The sequence below is a fragment of the Dendropsophus ebraccatus genome, chromosome 14 (genome assembly GCF_027789765.1).
Source record: "Dendropsophus ebraccatus isolate aDenEbr1 chromosome 14, aDenEbr1.pat, whole genome shotgun sequence".
NCBI classification, from domain to species: Eukaryota; Metazoa; Chordata; class Amphibia; order Anura; family Hylidae; genus Dendropsophus; species Dendropsophus ebraccatus.
The window spans coordinates 49016842-49032332 of NC_091467.1; the positions used below are offsets into that span (position 1 = coordinate 49016842).

General features: G+C 44.8%; 1 protein-coding gene across 2 annotated transcripts in view; it reads right to left on the reverse strand.

The window, feature by feature from the left end:
* Nucleotides 1-2680, reverse strand: part of COL20A1 (collagen type XX alpha 1 chain) — a 63311-nt gene extending 60631 nt beyond the window's left edge. For both annotated transcript variants that reach the window (XM_069952952.1, XM_069952950.1), the window contains exon 1: nucleotides 2604-2680. In XM_069952952.1, the coding sequence (XP_069809053.1) occupies nucleotides 2604-2614 (11 nt within the window). In that variant the 5' untranslated portion in view covers nucleotides 2615-2680. The remainder of the gene's footprint in view (nucleotides 1-2603) is intronic.
* Nucleotides 2681-15491: the final 12811 nt, after the last annotated feature.

A 15491-nucleotide genomic window follows, 5' to 3' on the forward strand; every position in this document is an offset into this window, starting at 1 on the left:
TAGTCTTGCAACAGCTGGAGGGCCGAAGGTTCACCATCCCTGCTCTACAGGGATACAAGAGCTGCCATACCACAGTAGGGTCTGCTCAGGGGGTGCAGGCTGCTACTGCTGACCGGTTGCCCATTAAACCATCAGCCCATAGATTACAATGTATGTTAACCTGCGACTTTGTAATATACTATGGGGGACATTTATTAAGTCCGGCGTTCTCTGCGCCAGACTTAAAAATGTCCCCGCAGCTCTAGCACTACGGAGATTTATGTAGATGCGGACTGCCTCTACATAAATCCCGTGCCCGCCGGTGCGCACGGCAGAAAACCTACGACAGCTCCATACCCCCTCAACGGCCATTTGCGAATAAAATCATTCGCAAATCGCCACTTTCCGCCAAAAAAAAAACACATTTCGCCACTGGATACACGTCCCCCTTAGTGTTTTGACTTCTCACCTGATCTTTGCTTGCTGTCAGTAAATGGAAACATGTCCAAGGCTCTTACAAGAAAGGGGTCTAGTACATTGTGACGAGACCCCCAGCTGTGTCACTTAGCTACGATCAGTTCGGATTTATAGGCTCATAAACAGAACAATTTATGGATCTTATTTTCCTGTAACCCATCTAGAATCTTTCCTGCTGCTAAACTGATTCATTGCAGTAATAACATTCTAGTGGAGATTATCAGGACATGGATGATCAATGGGTGGGGAGGAGCGTAGTGAATGGGGGTAACCTGTGTGCCCCTTCTAGTCCTCAGTATTTGTGGAAATAGAAGGCAGTACTGTCATAGTATATCCATATAATAGTGCTCTACCATGCCAAAACACCACCATGTATGATACAATATACATAATACAGACCTGTGGTGTCCACATAATACAGTCCTATAATGCTCACATAATGCTTCTGTACAGTACCCACATAATGCTGCTGTGCAGTACCCGCATAATACTGCTGTGCAGTACCCGCATAATACTGCTGTACAGTACCCACATAATGCTGCTGTGCAGTACCCGCATAATGCTGCTATGCAGTACCCGCATAATGCTGCTGTGCAGTATCCACATAATAGAGCCCTAAGCTATGTTCACACTACGTTCACACACTTGTTGCTCATTTACAACAATGGCCGTGATTACTACGTAGCTTACTTAGTGCTGCCTCCAATGGAATCCCGGCCAGAGTTTATACACATGGCATACACTCCGGTCAGGATTCTTAGCGGCGCCGCGAGAAACTGACATGTCAGTTTTCTGCGGCCGCTATTCACTGAATTGCGGCCGTAGAAAACCCTGTCAGTGCTCACAATGCCGGAGCCGCACACTCCATTGTGAGCAGTGGGGAATTCTGATGCGCCCGCATCAGAATTCAGTGACACTAAGGATCATCCAGCCGGTACTGGTACTACCAGTACTACCGGCCGGATCATGGAACGGCCGGTGTCTTACAAAATGTGAACATAGCCCTATAGTGCCCAGATAATGCGCTGTTCATTGTCCCCATAATACAGACCTATAGTGTCCACATAATACAGTCCTATAATGTTCACATGATGTTTTTGTATAGGGCCCAGATAATGCTGCTGTACAGTATCCACATAATACAGCCCGATAGTGCCCAGATAATGCTGCTGTACAGTGTCCATATAATACAGCCCTATAGTGCCCACATAATGCTGCTGTACAGTGTTTGCATAATATAGACCTATAGTGCCCACATAATGCTGCTGTGCAGTCTGCACATAATTGTGCTATAGAGTAACCACAGAATGCTGCTTATAGCGTGCCCATATAATACTATGATACTATAATACTCTTGTAGACATATTAGACAATAGTGCTATTCAGTGACCACATAATAGTGCCGCACAATGCAAACATAAATGTGCCACATAGGTCTCACATAATAGTGTCATTCAGTGACTATGTGAAAATGCCACACAGTGCCAACATAATGGTATCACAGAGCAACCACATAATACTACTATATAGTGTGCCTACATAACCCTTCCATGCACTATAATATAGATGTAGAGTGATTAAAGCCATTACATAGTAGTGCCAATCAGTGCATATATTGTGGCCACATATCACCTCCATATAAATGATGGTAAAGATTGACTAGGCAATAGTGCCATGCAGTGTCCATATAAAACTACTACATAGTATGCTCACATAATCATTCTGTACAATACAGTACTGCTGTAGATTGCTTAGGGAATAGTACTAGTGTCTACATAATACTGTAGTGCCATAGAGTGCTACCTGGTCTCATGTAATGCTGCTATATACTGTATAATGTGTTCACTTAATCCTTACATACAATATACTATTGCCATAGAGTGATTAGGCAATAGTACCACAGTGCCTACATAATTGTACCATAATGCCCACTTACTAGTGCCATACAGTGGCTACATAACAGTGCCATACATTGCCCACGTATATAATACAATGCCTATATACTAGAGCCAGCTATATAATGTGAGCATTAAACCCAGATTTCTCAAGTACCCAACAGCTGGTGGTGGGACCAAGGCCCATGCTAAACTGACCCAGTCTGCAGGTAACATTATACTCCTGTCCCAACCTCCAGAGCTCCAACTCACCCCCCAGCCATTGTGCTTCCGCACTGTCCCACCAGTCACTCCATGAGATGAGGAGGGTCCCAGCTTACTGTCTGAGGGATACAGGAGAGATGACAGATTATATCTTAACACCTCCCACTGTCCAGCCCTCCAGCACATCATCCAGACACTACATCCCACTCCTACTGCACAGCTCCTGTAGACTACATCCCACTCCTACTGCACACAACAACACATCTCCTATACACTACATCCCATTCCTACTGCACACACCAACACATCTCCTATACACTACATCCCACTCCTACTGCACACAACAACACATCTCCTATACACTACATCCCACTCCTACTGCACACACCAACACATCTCCTATGCACTACATCCCACTCCTACTGCACAGCTCCTGTAGACTACATCCCACTCCTACTGCACACACCAACACATCCCCTATACACTACATCCTACTCCTACTGCACACACCAACACATCTCCTATACACTACATCCCACTCCTACAGCACAGCTCCTGTACACTACATCCTTCCCCTGCTGCACACACCAACACATCTCCTATACACTACATCCCACTCCTACTGCACATCTTCTATACACTACATCCCACTCCTACTGCACATCTTCTATACACTACATCCCACTCCTACTGCACACACCAACACATCTCCTATACACTACATCCCACTCCTACAGCACAGCTCCTGTACACTACATCCTTCCCCTGCTGCACACATCAAAACATGTCCTATACACTACATCCCACTCCTACGGCACATCTTGTATACACTACATCACACTCCCACTGCACACACCAGCACACATGCTGTACACTACTTTCTACTCCTACTACACATGCACTGTACCCTACATCCCACTCCTACTGCACACATATTGCCTGTACACTACATCATACTCATAGTGCACACACCAGCACATGTCCTATACACTACATCCCACTCCTACTGAACATCACCTAAACACTACATCCCACTCCCACTGCACATGCCAGCACATATCCTGTACACTACATCTACTACTACTGCACACGCCAGGACATCTCCTATACACTTTGTCCCACTCCTACTGCGCATCTCTTATACAATACATCCCACTCCTACTGCACACATATCGCCTATACACTACATCCCACTCCTACTGCACACATATCGCCTATATACATACAGTGGTTCCTTGGATTCAAATCCAAATCCACTCTTACACCAAAGCAAATTTTCCCATAAGAAATAATTGAAATGCAGACAATTGGTTCCACACCCCAAAAATAATGATTTTTTTTTCTGATTCTGAATAAAACGTAAAACAAATGAAACAAACATTTAGAAACAGCTGAATATGTGATATTATAAGTTACAGTACAGTATAGCAATCAGCATGTGGAGTATAATGTATAGTAACTGCATAACATGAAAAAACTGCAGCAGTTTGTAGATACAGGATGGAGCTGTAGATCCCCATAATGTAGTAGTGTAGTGCAACAGGCTAGAATAGAGAAGCAGGGCTGCTGTCAGAGGTCTGTGTGGTCACATGACAGCAATGGGAAAGGGGGTGTGTTCAGCATGGACCAATCAGGAAGTGAGAATCACAGAACTGAGCACAGTGACAGAAACTTTTCTATACAGCAATGTGAATGGCTGAGTGTGAGTGCAGGCACATTATAGCAACAGTGTGTATAGCTGAGTGTGAGTGCAGGCACATTATAGCAGGAATGGAGAGGATGGAAAATACAAGAGCTAAAAGAGACTGATGAAGGAATGAGCCGGACATATGTGGGGACACATAAATGGAGTACACCCATACCTCCCAACTTTGGCTGAGAGGAAAGAGGGACATGGACACGCCCCTAACCCACCCAAAGACACGCCCTATTCCCCAAGACACGCCCCTAACCCCAAGACACGCCCCCTAACCCCAAGACACGCCCCTACCCTCCCATATCACGTCTTCCACTGTAGTGCCACATTGGTTTTCTTGCAGAAATAAATGGTTTGACCAGGATGGTAAGTATAGCACTTTAACTTATATCTCTTTTACTTCTGAGCTAACTCTTGGCTTTGGCTCATTTCCTCTGCAAAAAAAATCTTTTTAATTTCTGAAGACTTTAGCTGGCAATAAGTGATAAAACTTAGAATATAATATATTGTGGATTACATCCCTACACTGAATGGAGAGATATATACACACTCATAGAGGAGGGGGATAATAAGTATATAATACACTGCTGTATACCTACACAGAATGGGGAGATATATACACTAATACAGGAGGATAATAAGTATATAATACACTGCTGTATACCTACACAGAATGGAGAAATATATACACACTCATACAGGAGGATAATAAGTATATAATACACTGCTGTATACCTACACAGAATGGGGAAATATATACACACTCATACAGGGGGATAATAAGTATATAATACACTGCTGTATACCTGCACAGAATGGGGAGATATATACACACTCATACAGGAGAATAATAAGTATATAATACACTGCTGCCTACATAGCATGGAGAGATATATACTCACTCATACAGGAGGATAATAAGTATATAATACACTGCTGTATACCTGCACAGAATGGGGAGATATATACACACTCATACAGGAGGATAATAAGTATATAATACACTGCTGCCTACATAGCATGGAGAGATATATACTCACTCAGGAGGAAGATAAGTATATAATACACTGCTGATCACCAGGGCTGTATTTACAGCTTGGGCTGCACTAGGTCTCAATACGCCCGTTGTGAAGGCCCATTTGAACACGCCAATTATCGCTATTAGCAAAAGATCTAAATATCACCAACATATATGACTAAATAATGCCACCATACAATAACTTAAAGTGACTGTACCACCAGGCCCAGGCTGAAGCATTGGAGGCGGGCCGACCCACCCTTAGGGTACTATTACACCAACAGATCTGACGACAGATTATCTGCCAAAGATTTGAAGCCAAAGCCAGGAGTGGATTTGAAAAGAGGAAAAATCCAGTCTTTCTTTTATGACCTAATCTCTGTTTATTGTCTGTTTCTGGCTTTGGCTTCAAATCTTTGGCAGATAATCTGTCATCAGATCTGTTGGTGTAATAGTACCCTAGTGGGAAGAAACTCCAGCCCCTCCATGACGTGACTGCATTAGAATCAATGGAACCCTATCATAGAGGGGCGGGGGTTTCCCCCCACTAAGGGTGGGTCGGCCTGCCTCCAGTGCTTCAACCTGGGCCTGGGGGTACAGTCACTTTAATGCCGCTACTGTACACTAACTGCATAGCATGATAACTAAAGTACCTCTAGTAATTGCCAAGTTGCATTATATAAGCAAGAAAAAAAAATTCCTGTAGTGCTTCTCTAACTCCCCACTTTTGGCCATAAGTACCAAGGCCTATTTTTCAAATCTTTGTGAAACTTAAAGTGTACTGATGGTCTTTCTCTGGTGGCAGGATATCCTGTACATGCGCGCAGCGGAGATGGAATACTTCCGGCAGTGTCGTTGCATACAGTGCAATTGATGGTATTGTTGGACCTTCACAGGTACTGTAGCATGGTGGCAGCATTTTGACAGCGTATCCTGCCACCAGCGAAAGATAATCGTTACACTTTAAGGCTATGTTCATATTCTGTACAAACAACAACCGTTCAGCTTGAATGGCCGTTGTTTAACACAACCTACGGCTGGAGTTATTGAACACGTTCATTACTTCTGACCATAGTTAGCGTTAAACAACAGTTGTTCACGTGGAACGGCCGTTGTTTGTACAGCGTATGGACATATATGTGGTCACCAGTAGCTGCGCAATCATGGCAACATTGTACATCTATTGGTGACCACATAGGGACATGGATTAAACTACATACATGGACCAGAATTGTGGGGAAACAGTATTAAAGGTGATATCCTCTCTTTTAGGAGTGATTCTCTATTATCAGGAGGGATTCTCTATTATCAGGAGGGATTCTCTATTATCAGGAGGGATTCTCTATTATCAGGAGTGATTCTCTATTATCAGGAGGGATTCTCTATTATCAGGAGGGATTCTCTATTATCAGGAGGGATTCTCTATTATCAGGAGGGATTCTCTATTATCAGGAGGGATTCTCTATTATCAGGAGGGATTCTCTATCATCTCTCTGTACCCTCTGGACTGCCAGGATGAGTTTTAGCTACTATGTAGAGTTAAGTTGTGGCTCTGCCTCCTCAGCCTCATGCAGCAGCCTGCTGGGAGTAGTAGTATTAGAAGTCATCTGATTACTCCCCCTAGAGAAGGGGCTTTCCTTATAGTGACTTTAGGAGACATCAGACAATACACAGATAATGAGCACTTCATCCACAGTCCCTCCAGGTCACTGTCTGCCGTCCAGGCTGGTCAGGCAGAGAAGCCTCATTCATCACACTTAACTCCTTCCCTCCTGGCAGTGCCTGGTAGCGTCAGCAGCTGGCTGACAGACATGATAGCAGACAGCTAACCTGCACAGCAGGGAAGGGGTTAAGTCACTTCCATCCTCCCCTCCCCCCTTCTCTGCTGAGTCCGTACAGTGCTCTGGGTGCTCAGCACAGAAGGTGGGGGATGTTCTGACTCCAAAGGTAACTTAACCCCTTCCTTGTAAACTGCCTCCTGCTCGGCCTCATTAACACCCCCCAATCCCCTTATACCGGGCCGTGCAGCAGCAGTGCTCCTCTCCCAGCAGCTGCTCCTCTTCTCCCTCCTTCACAGTCTTCTGGTGGGCGGGAGCAGGGAGTAGTTCCCCTGTCTCATTGGTGCAGCCGGCTGATACACTCCTGAGGCCGGGAACAGACTCATCAGAGGGAGTTCGTATCTCCCGCACTCTTGTGGCCGGAGGCAGAATGCAGCTTCCGGTCACAGGAGCCAGCCAATCACCGCTCCGCATCTGCCAGCGCTCACCAGGAGCACTAGTAGTTAAAGGGCCAGCTGTGTTTTGGGAAGCGGGACACTTGGGGCCCGTTCCGGGACGGCGGGACATGACCCCAAAATCGGGACTGTCCCGCCGAAAACGGGACGGTTGGGAGGTATGGTACACCCTGTCCAGGGAGAGAGGGTTACAGCTATGAAGAGATTACCTCTACAGTCCTGTCCCCTGATGTAAGCCCCAGCCTGAAGTGGATCTGCCAAGATTTGGAAGGTGAGGGAGAATTCCTGGGTCAGAGTACAGTGCTGTAGACCCCGCTATGCAGACCACGCCCCTCCCCCACTCCCCCCTCCCACCCAGTACAGGGAGCTCTTAAACCAAAACAATGCTTTTAACCAAGTTACAATTTTGAAAAACTGTGAACTCTTCTTGCAAAGCGCTCTCAATCCAAGTTACTCTTAAACCAAGATACCACTTGTATATATATTTAATGTGAAATGGTATTAGGCTGTGGATTTGTGACTGACTTCACTACTTTCTGTGTATTGGGTGAGACCCACAGTGAATCTGCAACAAAACCTGCAACATTTGCTGAATATTTGTGATAATCTGCATGCAGAAAATTCTGCTGCTTGTGGAATAGTATAGGACTGTCACAGCCTACTTAATTAGAGATAAGGGACTCATGCCTATGTGGTTTACTACATATTTAGGCTAAAGTCTGGGAAAGCTGGGTGTTCTCATTCACTGACAGCAAGCAAGGATTGGGGAGGAATTGTTCCACAACATCTATTAGAAAACTGTACTTTAAGGATACACGAGAATGATTTAGCAGGAATGTAAAAAAAATTGTAAATTTTGAGACTGCTGGGCTCGCTGGGGCTTCTGAGTGGGAGGGGGCCGAGGACGTGGGTGTATCAGGTTTATTGGAGGATATGGCGGCAGTTAATGTTACGGGGGTGGATGAGTGGGCAGAGAATTTACAAGACGTGAGAACTAGATCAGCCTCTGCTGTGCAGCAAACTCTGACACTGGGGAGTGCTGAATAAACTCTGCTCAACCATATCAAAAGTTTTGATCAGTTAGGACCTGAGTGCTGACCTGACTGCTGATATAACTGTCCACCCTGGAGGACCTGCCTACTGCCTGCCCCAGTGATGGACCTGGCTACTGAAGAAACTACCCGACTACTGGGGAAAAAACAACTAACAGTGATGGACCTGGCTACTAAGATAACATCCTACAGTGATGGACTTGGCTACTGCGGCAACTACCTACGGGGGGCGGGGTCTGGCTATTACCGAAACTACCAAGAGTGATGGACCTGGCTACTGGGAAAACTACCTATAGTTGAGGAGCCTAGCTACTGGGGAAACTACATATAGTGTGGGGATGGGGGGCTAGCTGGCTACTGGTGAAACTACCTACAGTGATGGACCTGGCTACTGGGTAACAACCTACAGTGATGGACCTAGCAACTGGGGAAACAACCTACAGTGATGGACCTAGCAACTGGGGAAACAACCTACAGTGATGGAACTGGCAACTGGGGAAACAACCTACAGTGATGGACCTAGCAACTGGGGAAACAACCTACAGTGATGGAACTGGCAACTGGGGAAACAACCTACAGTGATGGACCTGGCTACTGGGGAAACAACCTACAGTGATGGACCTGGCTACTGGGGAAACAACCTACAGTGATGGAACTGGCAACTGGGGAAACAACCTACAGTGATGGACCTGGCTACTGGGGAAACAACCTACAGTGACGGAACTGGCAACTGGGGAAACAACCTACAGTGATGGACCTGGCTACTGGGGAAACAACCTACAGTGACGGACCTGGCAACTGGGGAAACAACCTACAGTGATGGACCTGGCTACTGGGGAAACAACCTTCAGTGACGGACCTGGCAACTGGGGAAACAACCTACAGTGATGGACCTGGCTACTGGGGAAACAACCTACAGTGATGGAACTGGCAACTGGGGAAACAACCTACAGTGATGGACCTGGCTACTGGGGAAACAACCTACAGTGACGGACCTGGCAACTGGGGAAACAACCTACAGTGATGGACCTGGCTACTGGGGAAACAACCTACAGTGACGGACCTGGAAACTGGGGAAACAACCTACAGTGATGGACCTGGCTACTGGGGAAACAACCTACAGTGATGGACCTGGCAACTGGGGAAACAACCTACAGTGATGGACTTGCCAACTGGGGAAAATACCTATAGCTGAGGAGCCTAGCTACTGGGGAAACTACATACAGTGTGGAGTGGAGGGTTGGCTACTGGCAAAACTACCTACAGTGGGGGGGGGCCTGGCTACTGGCGAAACCATACAGTGAGGGGCCTGGCTACTGGGGAAACTACCTTTAGTGGGGGGGCCTGGCTACTGGGGAAACAACCTATAATGTGTTGGAGAAACTACCTTTAGAGGGGGACCTGTAACCTCTCAATGTTTTGTTTTTTTGCCTCAATCAGGAACTGGCAAACTCAGGGATGGTGTCATGGAAACAAGGAAAATAAGAAATTCCTGTAGGCCTCGTTTGGGCATCTGAGAGTTGTAGTTTTACATGATAAAAATACACAGAACTGCAACTGAGGCATTGGAACCCGGACAAGTAGGGGATGGGCACCAAGCCTTGACCTGACAATCCACAGAAGAAGAGCAGTCAAAGCGATGAAGCCTGGAGGGTAGGTGAATAGACACAGAACCTCAGCTTGATGGTCGGCAGCAGAACAGCAATCAAGACACGGCACCTGGATAAGTTGGGAAGAGGCATTAAGTATCTGTTTCATAGGGCGTTAGTGTGACACTATAGGCGGTAAACCAGGGGTTGCTAGATGAGACTTGCAAGGGCACTTGAGAAGAAGAGAAGAAGATAACCCCTCAGCATGGATAAGTCCTTGGTCCCCGTCTATAGTAGCCTCACCATAAGTTTTACGAGCCCAGCATGGCTAGCACAGGAACACTTGAGGTAAAATAACAAATCAAGAACAGCATACACTGCACTACACTCCCTAACTGAACTCAACACATGGCCTGCTTTCCCCAATATGTAAAGGCCTCAGGGAGCTAGCTGATTGGTAGAGAAGGCCTGAGAAGACTGCATGGGGTACCCTCCACAAACAAATCAGTACAGTACATGACTCTGTCACATATACTCTTAAAGGGGTATTCTCCCCAAAAGCTAAAAAAAATTAAATGCTCCCAAACCTAGTCCCCCTGAGGATTTTGAGCCATCTCCCATCTTTCTAGCTGCTGCCGTTCCATAGTTAGTTTTTTTTTTTTTTTAATTATCTATATCCAACATGACACTGGCCAGAAAACTACATCTCCCATCATGCAATGCTTATGCCTGATTGGTCCATGATGTAGCAGAGTTGATATCCACAAGATATAGCAGAGTTGAGGTGAGGTAGTGACATAGAAGAGTTAAGGCAGAGACATAGCAGAGTTGAAGCAGTGACATAACAGAGTTGAGTTAGTGGGTTGAGGCAGAGGGTTATTCAGGGGTGGGGCAGTGGGTGAGCATGGGGGGGCGCGGAGGCCCACAAGTGAGCCGCAGGGGCGCCGCGGGTAAGCAGGGGGGGCAGTCAGTGCCAATGATCTGGGGGGAGGGAGACAGTGATTAGCAGCAGCTGTCAGTGTCCTTCCTCACTTCAGTGGGCAGGGTTGGAAGCGCTAACCCAGCCCATTAAAGAGACTGAGGACACGTGATCCTGACACGGAGGGTGGGGACCAAGAGCAGGGAGCAGTGTCGGAATGGACTGGGATTTGATGATTGTATGTGTTTAGTGGGGGTAAATGCATCTAGATAATAGCAAAACTGTGCATAATCCATAATAAATTGATATTGAAAAGATGTAAACAAGCTATGGGTGGGCAACATATTAATGCAAAAATAATTTTGGGGGAATACCCCTTTAACCCTTTACTACAAAAGACCTTCAGCTGAAGTGATATTTTACACCTTAACCCCAGAATACATACTTTTTAGTACCAACCAATCTCCTATCTCTGCTCATGTGACCACATAACGCGCCTCCAAGCAGCTCATACATACATACACCAGTGATGGGATATACTGTAACTCTGCAGCAGCTTCCATTTACTGTCACTGGGAAGATGCTCTCTTCCCTCTGTAGTATTTATCAAGTTCACTGTAAATTGGCCATTTACTGCTCCCCATAAGGCCGTGTTCACATATGTTGAAATTTAACTGCAATACTGTTGTGGTACTACATCATTTCAGAGGTACCATGATTATACTGCAGTGAATCTGCAATATGTATGAACGCAGCCTTAGGGCCCTTTTACACGGAAAGATTATCTGATATAGATTATCTTCCAAAGATTTGAAGCCAAAGCCAGGAATGGACTATAAAAAGAGAGCAGGTAATAAAGGAAAGCCTGAGATTTCTCCTCTTTTCAAATCCATTCCTGGTTTTGACTTCAAATCTTTGGCAGATAATCTTTCTGTGTAAAAGGGCCCTTAGTTAAGTGATACATTATCCAACTCTACAGCAGGTGTCTTTTTACTTTTACTGGAAATGTCCTCTCTGCCCTCTAGTGGTCCCATCCTGAATACACATAGTATTATGCAAGTTCACAATGTATTGTCTATTGCCTATTCCATAAGGAGAATGTCTAATAAATTCTGGGACACGCTAAAGTGAAATCTACACAAGCTGTAGCCTGGAGTAGACTTCAGCTATAATTTACAATAGCCAATTTTTATAATAACTTTTAGCAAATCATTGAAATCATTGATAACCTTTTTGATCATCGATCCGATAACATTATTGATCCGATGACATCATCGATCCAATGACATCATGGCTGACGACATTAATCAAATGACATCATGGATGACATAATTGATTCAATTACATAATCGATCTGATAACATAATTGATTTGATAACATCATCAATGACATCATAAATCTGATGACATCATCGACATCATCAATCCTATGACATCATTGACATGATCGATCCAATGACATCATCGATCCAATAACATCATCGATGACATCATCAATCCGATAAGCACATCAATGACATCATCGATGATATCATTGATCCAATAAGATCAATGACATCCACTTTCCCACATGCATAAAAATAATAAGTTTTTTTTTTTAAATAAAAATTAAAATATATATTTTTAATATATGTATTTTATATATATATATATATATATATATATATATATATATTATAAAATACCAACACTAGGTGTATTGCATAGAACTATAAAGTAGTTTATAGCTTTATAGTTTCATGCAATATATCTAGTGTTGGTATTTTATGATATTTCATGATTAATTGATTTTAAAGCGACTCTATATCCACAATCTGACCCCCCCCCCCCCCAAACCACTTGTACCTTCGGATAGCTGCTTTTAATCCAAGATCTGTACTGGGGTCCGTTCGGCAGGTGATGCAGTTATTGTCCTAAAAAACAACTTTTAAACTTGCAGCCCTGTGCCCAACTGGAGTATTTGTGCCCTAACTTTCCACCACCCCTCCGTCCCTCCTCCCCACCCTCTTCATCATTAGGAATGCTTTTTATTATTTTTATGCATGTGAGGAAGTTTCTTGAGAGCCTACCATTTCTTATTCTATTATTTTTTGGTGCATAGGTGCAAACCAGGTAGTGCACTCGTTACCTACTCAATTATTTTCCATATAGAACACGGTTGAGCACATGCATTCTTTTCATACATCAACTTTCCGATGACATCATCGATTACATCATTGATCCGATGACATCATCGATTACATCATTGATTACCTAATCAATCTGATGACATCATTGATTACATCATCAATGACTTCATCAATCCGATGACCTAATCGATGGCATCATCAAAGACATCATCAATGACATCATAGACCTGATGACATCATCAATGACATCATTATTCCGATGACATTATCGATGAGATCATCAATACAATGACATCATCAATGATATAATTGATCCGATGACATCATCAATTAAATTATTGATACAATGACAGCACTGATGACATCATCGATCCATAACATCATCGATCTGATTACATCATCAATATGATGACATCATTGATGACAACTTCGATCCGATTACATCATCGATCCAATTACATTATAAATGACATCATCGATCAGTTGACATCTTCGATCCGATTACATCAATGACATCATTGATCTGATGACATCATGGATCCGATGGCATCAATGATGACATCATCAATCTAATAACATCAATGATAACATAATCGATGACGTCATCAGTGACGTAATCGATGGCATCAACGATCCGATGACATCATCAATGACATAATCTATGACATCATAGATCCAATGATATCATCGATGACATCATCAATCTAATGTCAAAATCAATCTCATCACATCATCGATGACATCATCAATCCAATGACATCATCGATCCGATAACATCAATCAATCATTGGATGTCATGAGGTCATTAGATCGGTGATGCCATCAGACAGCTTTCACACTACTAAGCATGTAAAGTAAATAAAAAAAACAAGACAGAATTGATAAAAATGTTTTATTCAAAAAAATAATACTGCTACATCCCTCGTTGACCATTTTACTGATAAAAATGCAAACCACTAGTCATCAACGTAAACCAACGAACCCAATGCAATCCTCTGGATACCGATATCTGAAAAACAAATGGAGAGACACACAAAAAAAAAGGCGGTAGCAGAACATCTATCATTTTGACAGGTGTTCTGCACCTTACAGTACGCAACATCTTGACAGATGCTGCTTACAGTCTGGCACACAAGGGGTTAAGTGAGGATCCATTGCACCTACACTTATCCCTTTGGGTGCCAGACTGAACAATGTGGCCCCCAGGGGGTCAGGCTGATCTCACATTTTACCCATACCAGCAAGGAAGGGGGGTTAAGTGCCCCCTTGCAGTGGATTCCAGACTGCAGGAAATCCCAGCAGCAGTCCTTTATCCCCCCCCCCCCTGGCCCCCCAAAACCTCTGCCCAGTGAAAATTGCTGAAACCTTTCCCCCCCCCCCCCTCCCCAGACCTCTCCTGTGATGTCTGCACAGGAGTGGGGTTGGAGGAGGGGGTGGTCATCCAGCTTTTCCAGTATCCTGTAGTTGCCCAGCCAGCTTTCCCCTGTATCTTGTTCTCAGTATGATGTGGTTATCCAGCTTTTCCCTGTATACTCTTCTCAGTATGATGTAGTCACCCAGCTTTCCCAGCATTAGCGACGGACACCTTTTAGGATTTTTCCTGAATGGTGTCCTTTCTGGAAAATAGGTCAGGATTTTTTTAGATCCTGTCCTAATTTTGTCCTAACTCTTTGGGAGCACCAGAATTCAGGACGTTTTTCCTGATGCACCCCCAACCCTGGGTCTCAGTAGTGCTGCCCGTCGCTGAGTTCCCTCCCACCGGACCTCAGCAGCAATGGAAAAGCCGCATGCAACCCCCTGGGACCTCAATGGTGCTGCCCGGCCCCACTTTCCCCCGGCAGCACTGAAGCGTGCACCTCCCCCAGACCTCAGAGGTACTGTGGCCATCGAGGTTACAGAACTACAACCCCCATCATGCCCTATTGGCAGTTCATAATGGGAGTTGTAGTTTTGCAGCCTGTGGCCATCCAGGTTGCAGAACTACAAGCTGTAGTTCTTCAACAGATTAGAAGATTACACAGAATAGGAAAGGGGGGCAGTGGCACAGTAGAACTACATCTCCCAGCATGGTGTGTGGTATTATACAGGACTTCATCACACAATGGGAGTTGTAGTCCGACAACAGATTAGAGGTTGACACAGGACACAAGGTACATGTGATGTATATGGAATGTATGTTGGTCATATTGAAAGCTGTTAAGAGCCCGATGGAGTAGCGTCCCTTCTATCTCCCCCCAGAGCACAGCACCCTGCTCGCTCTCCCCTCTGTCCTCCACCCCCCTCCCCCTGGACCACGGCAG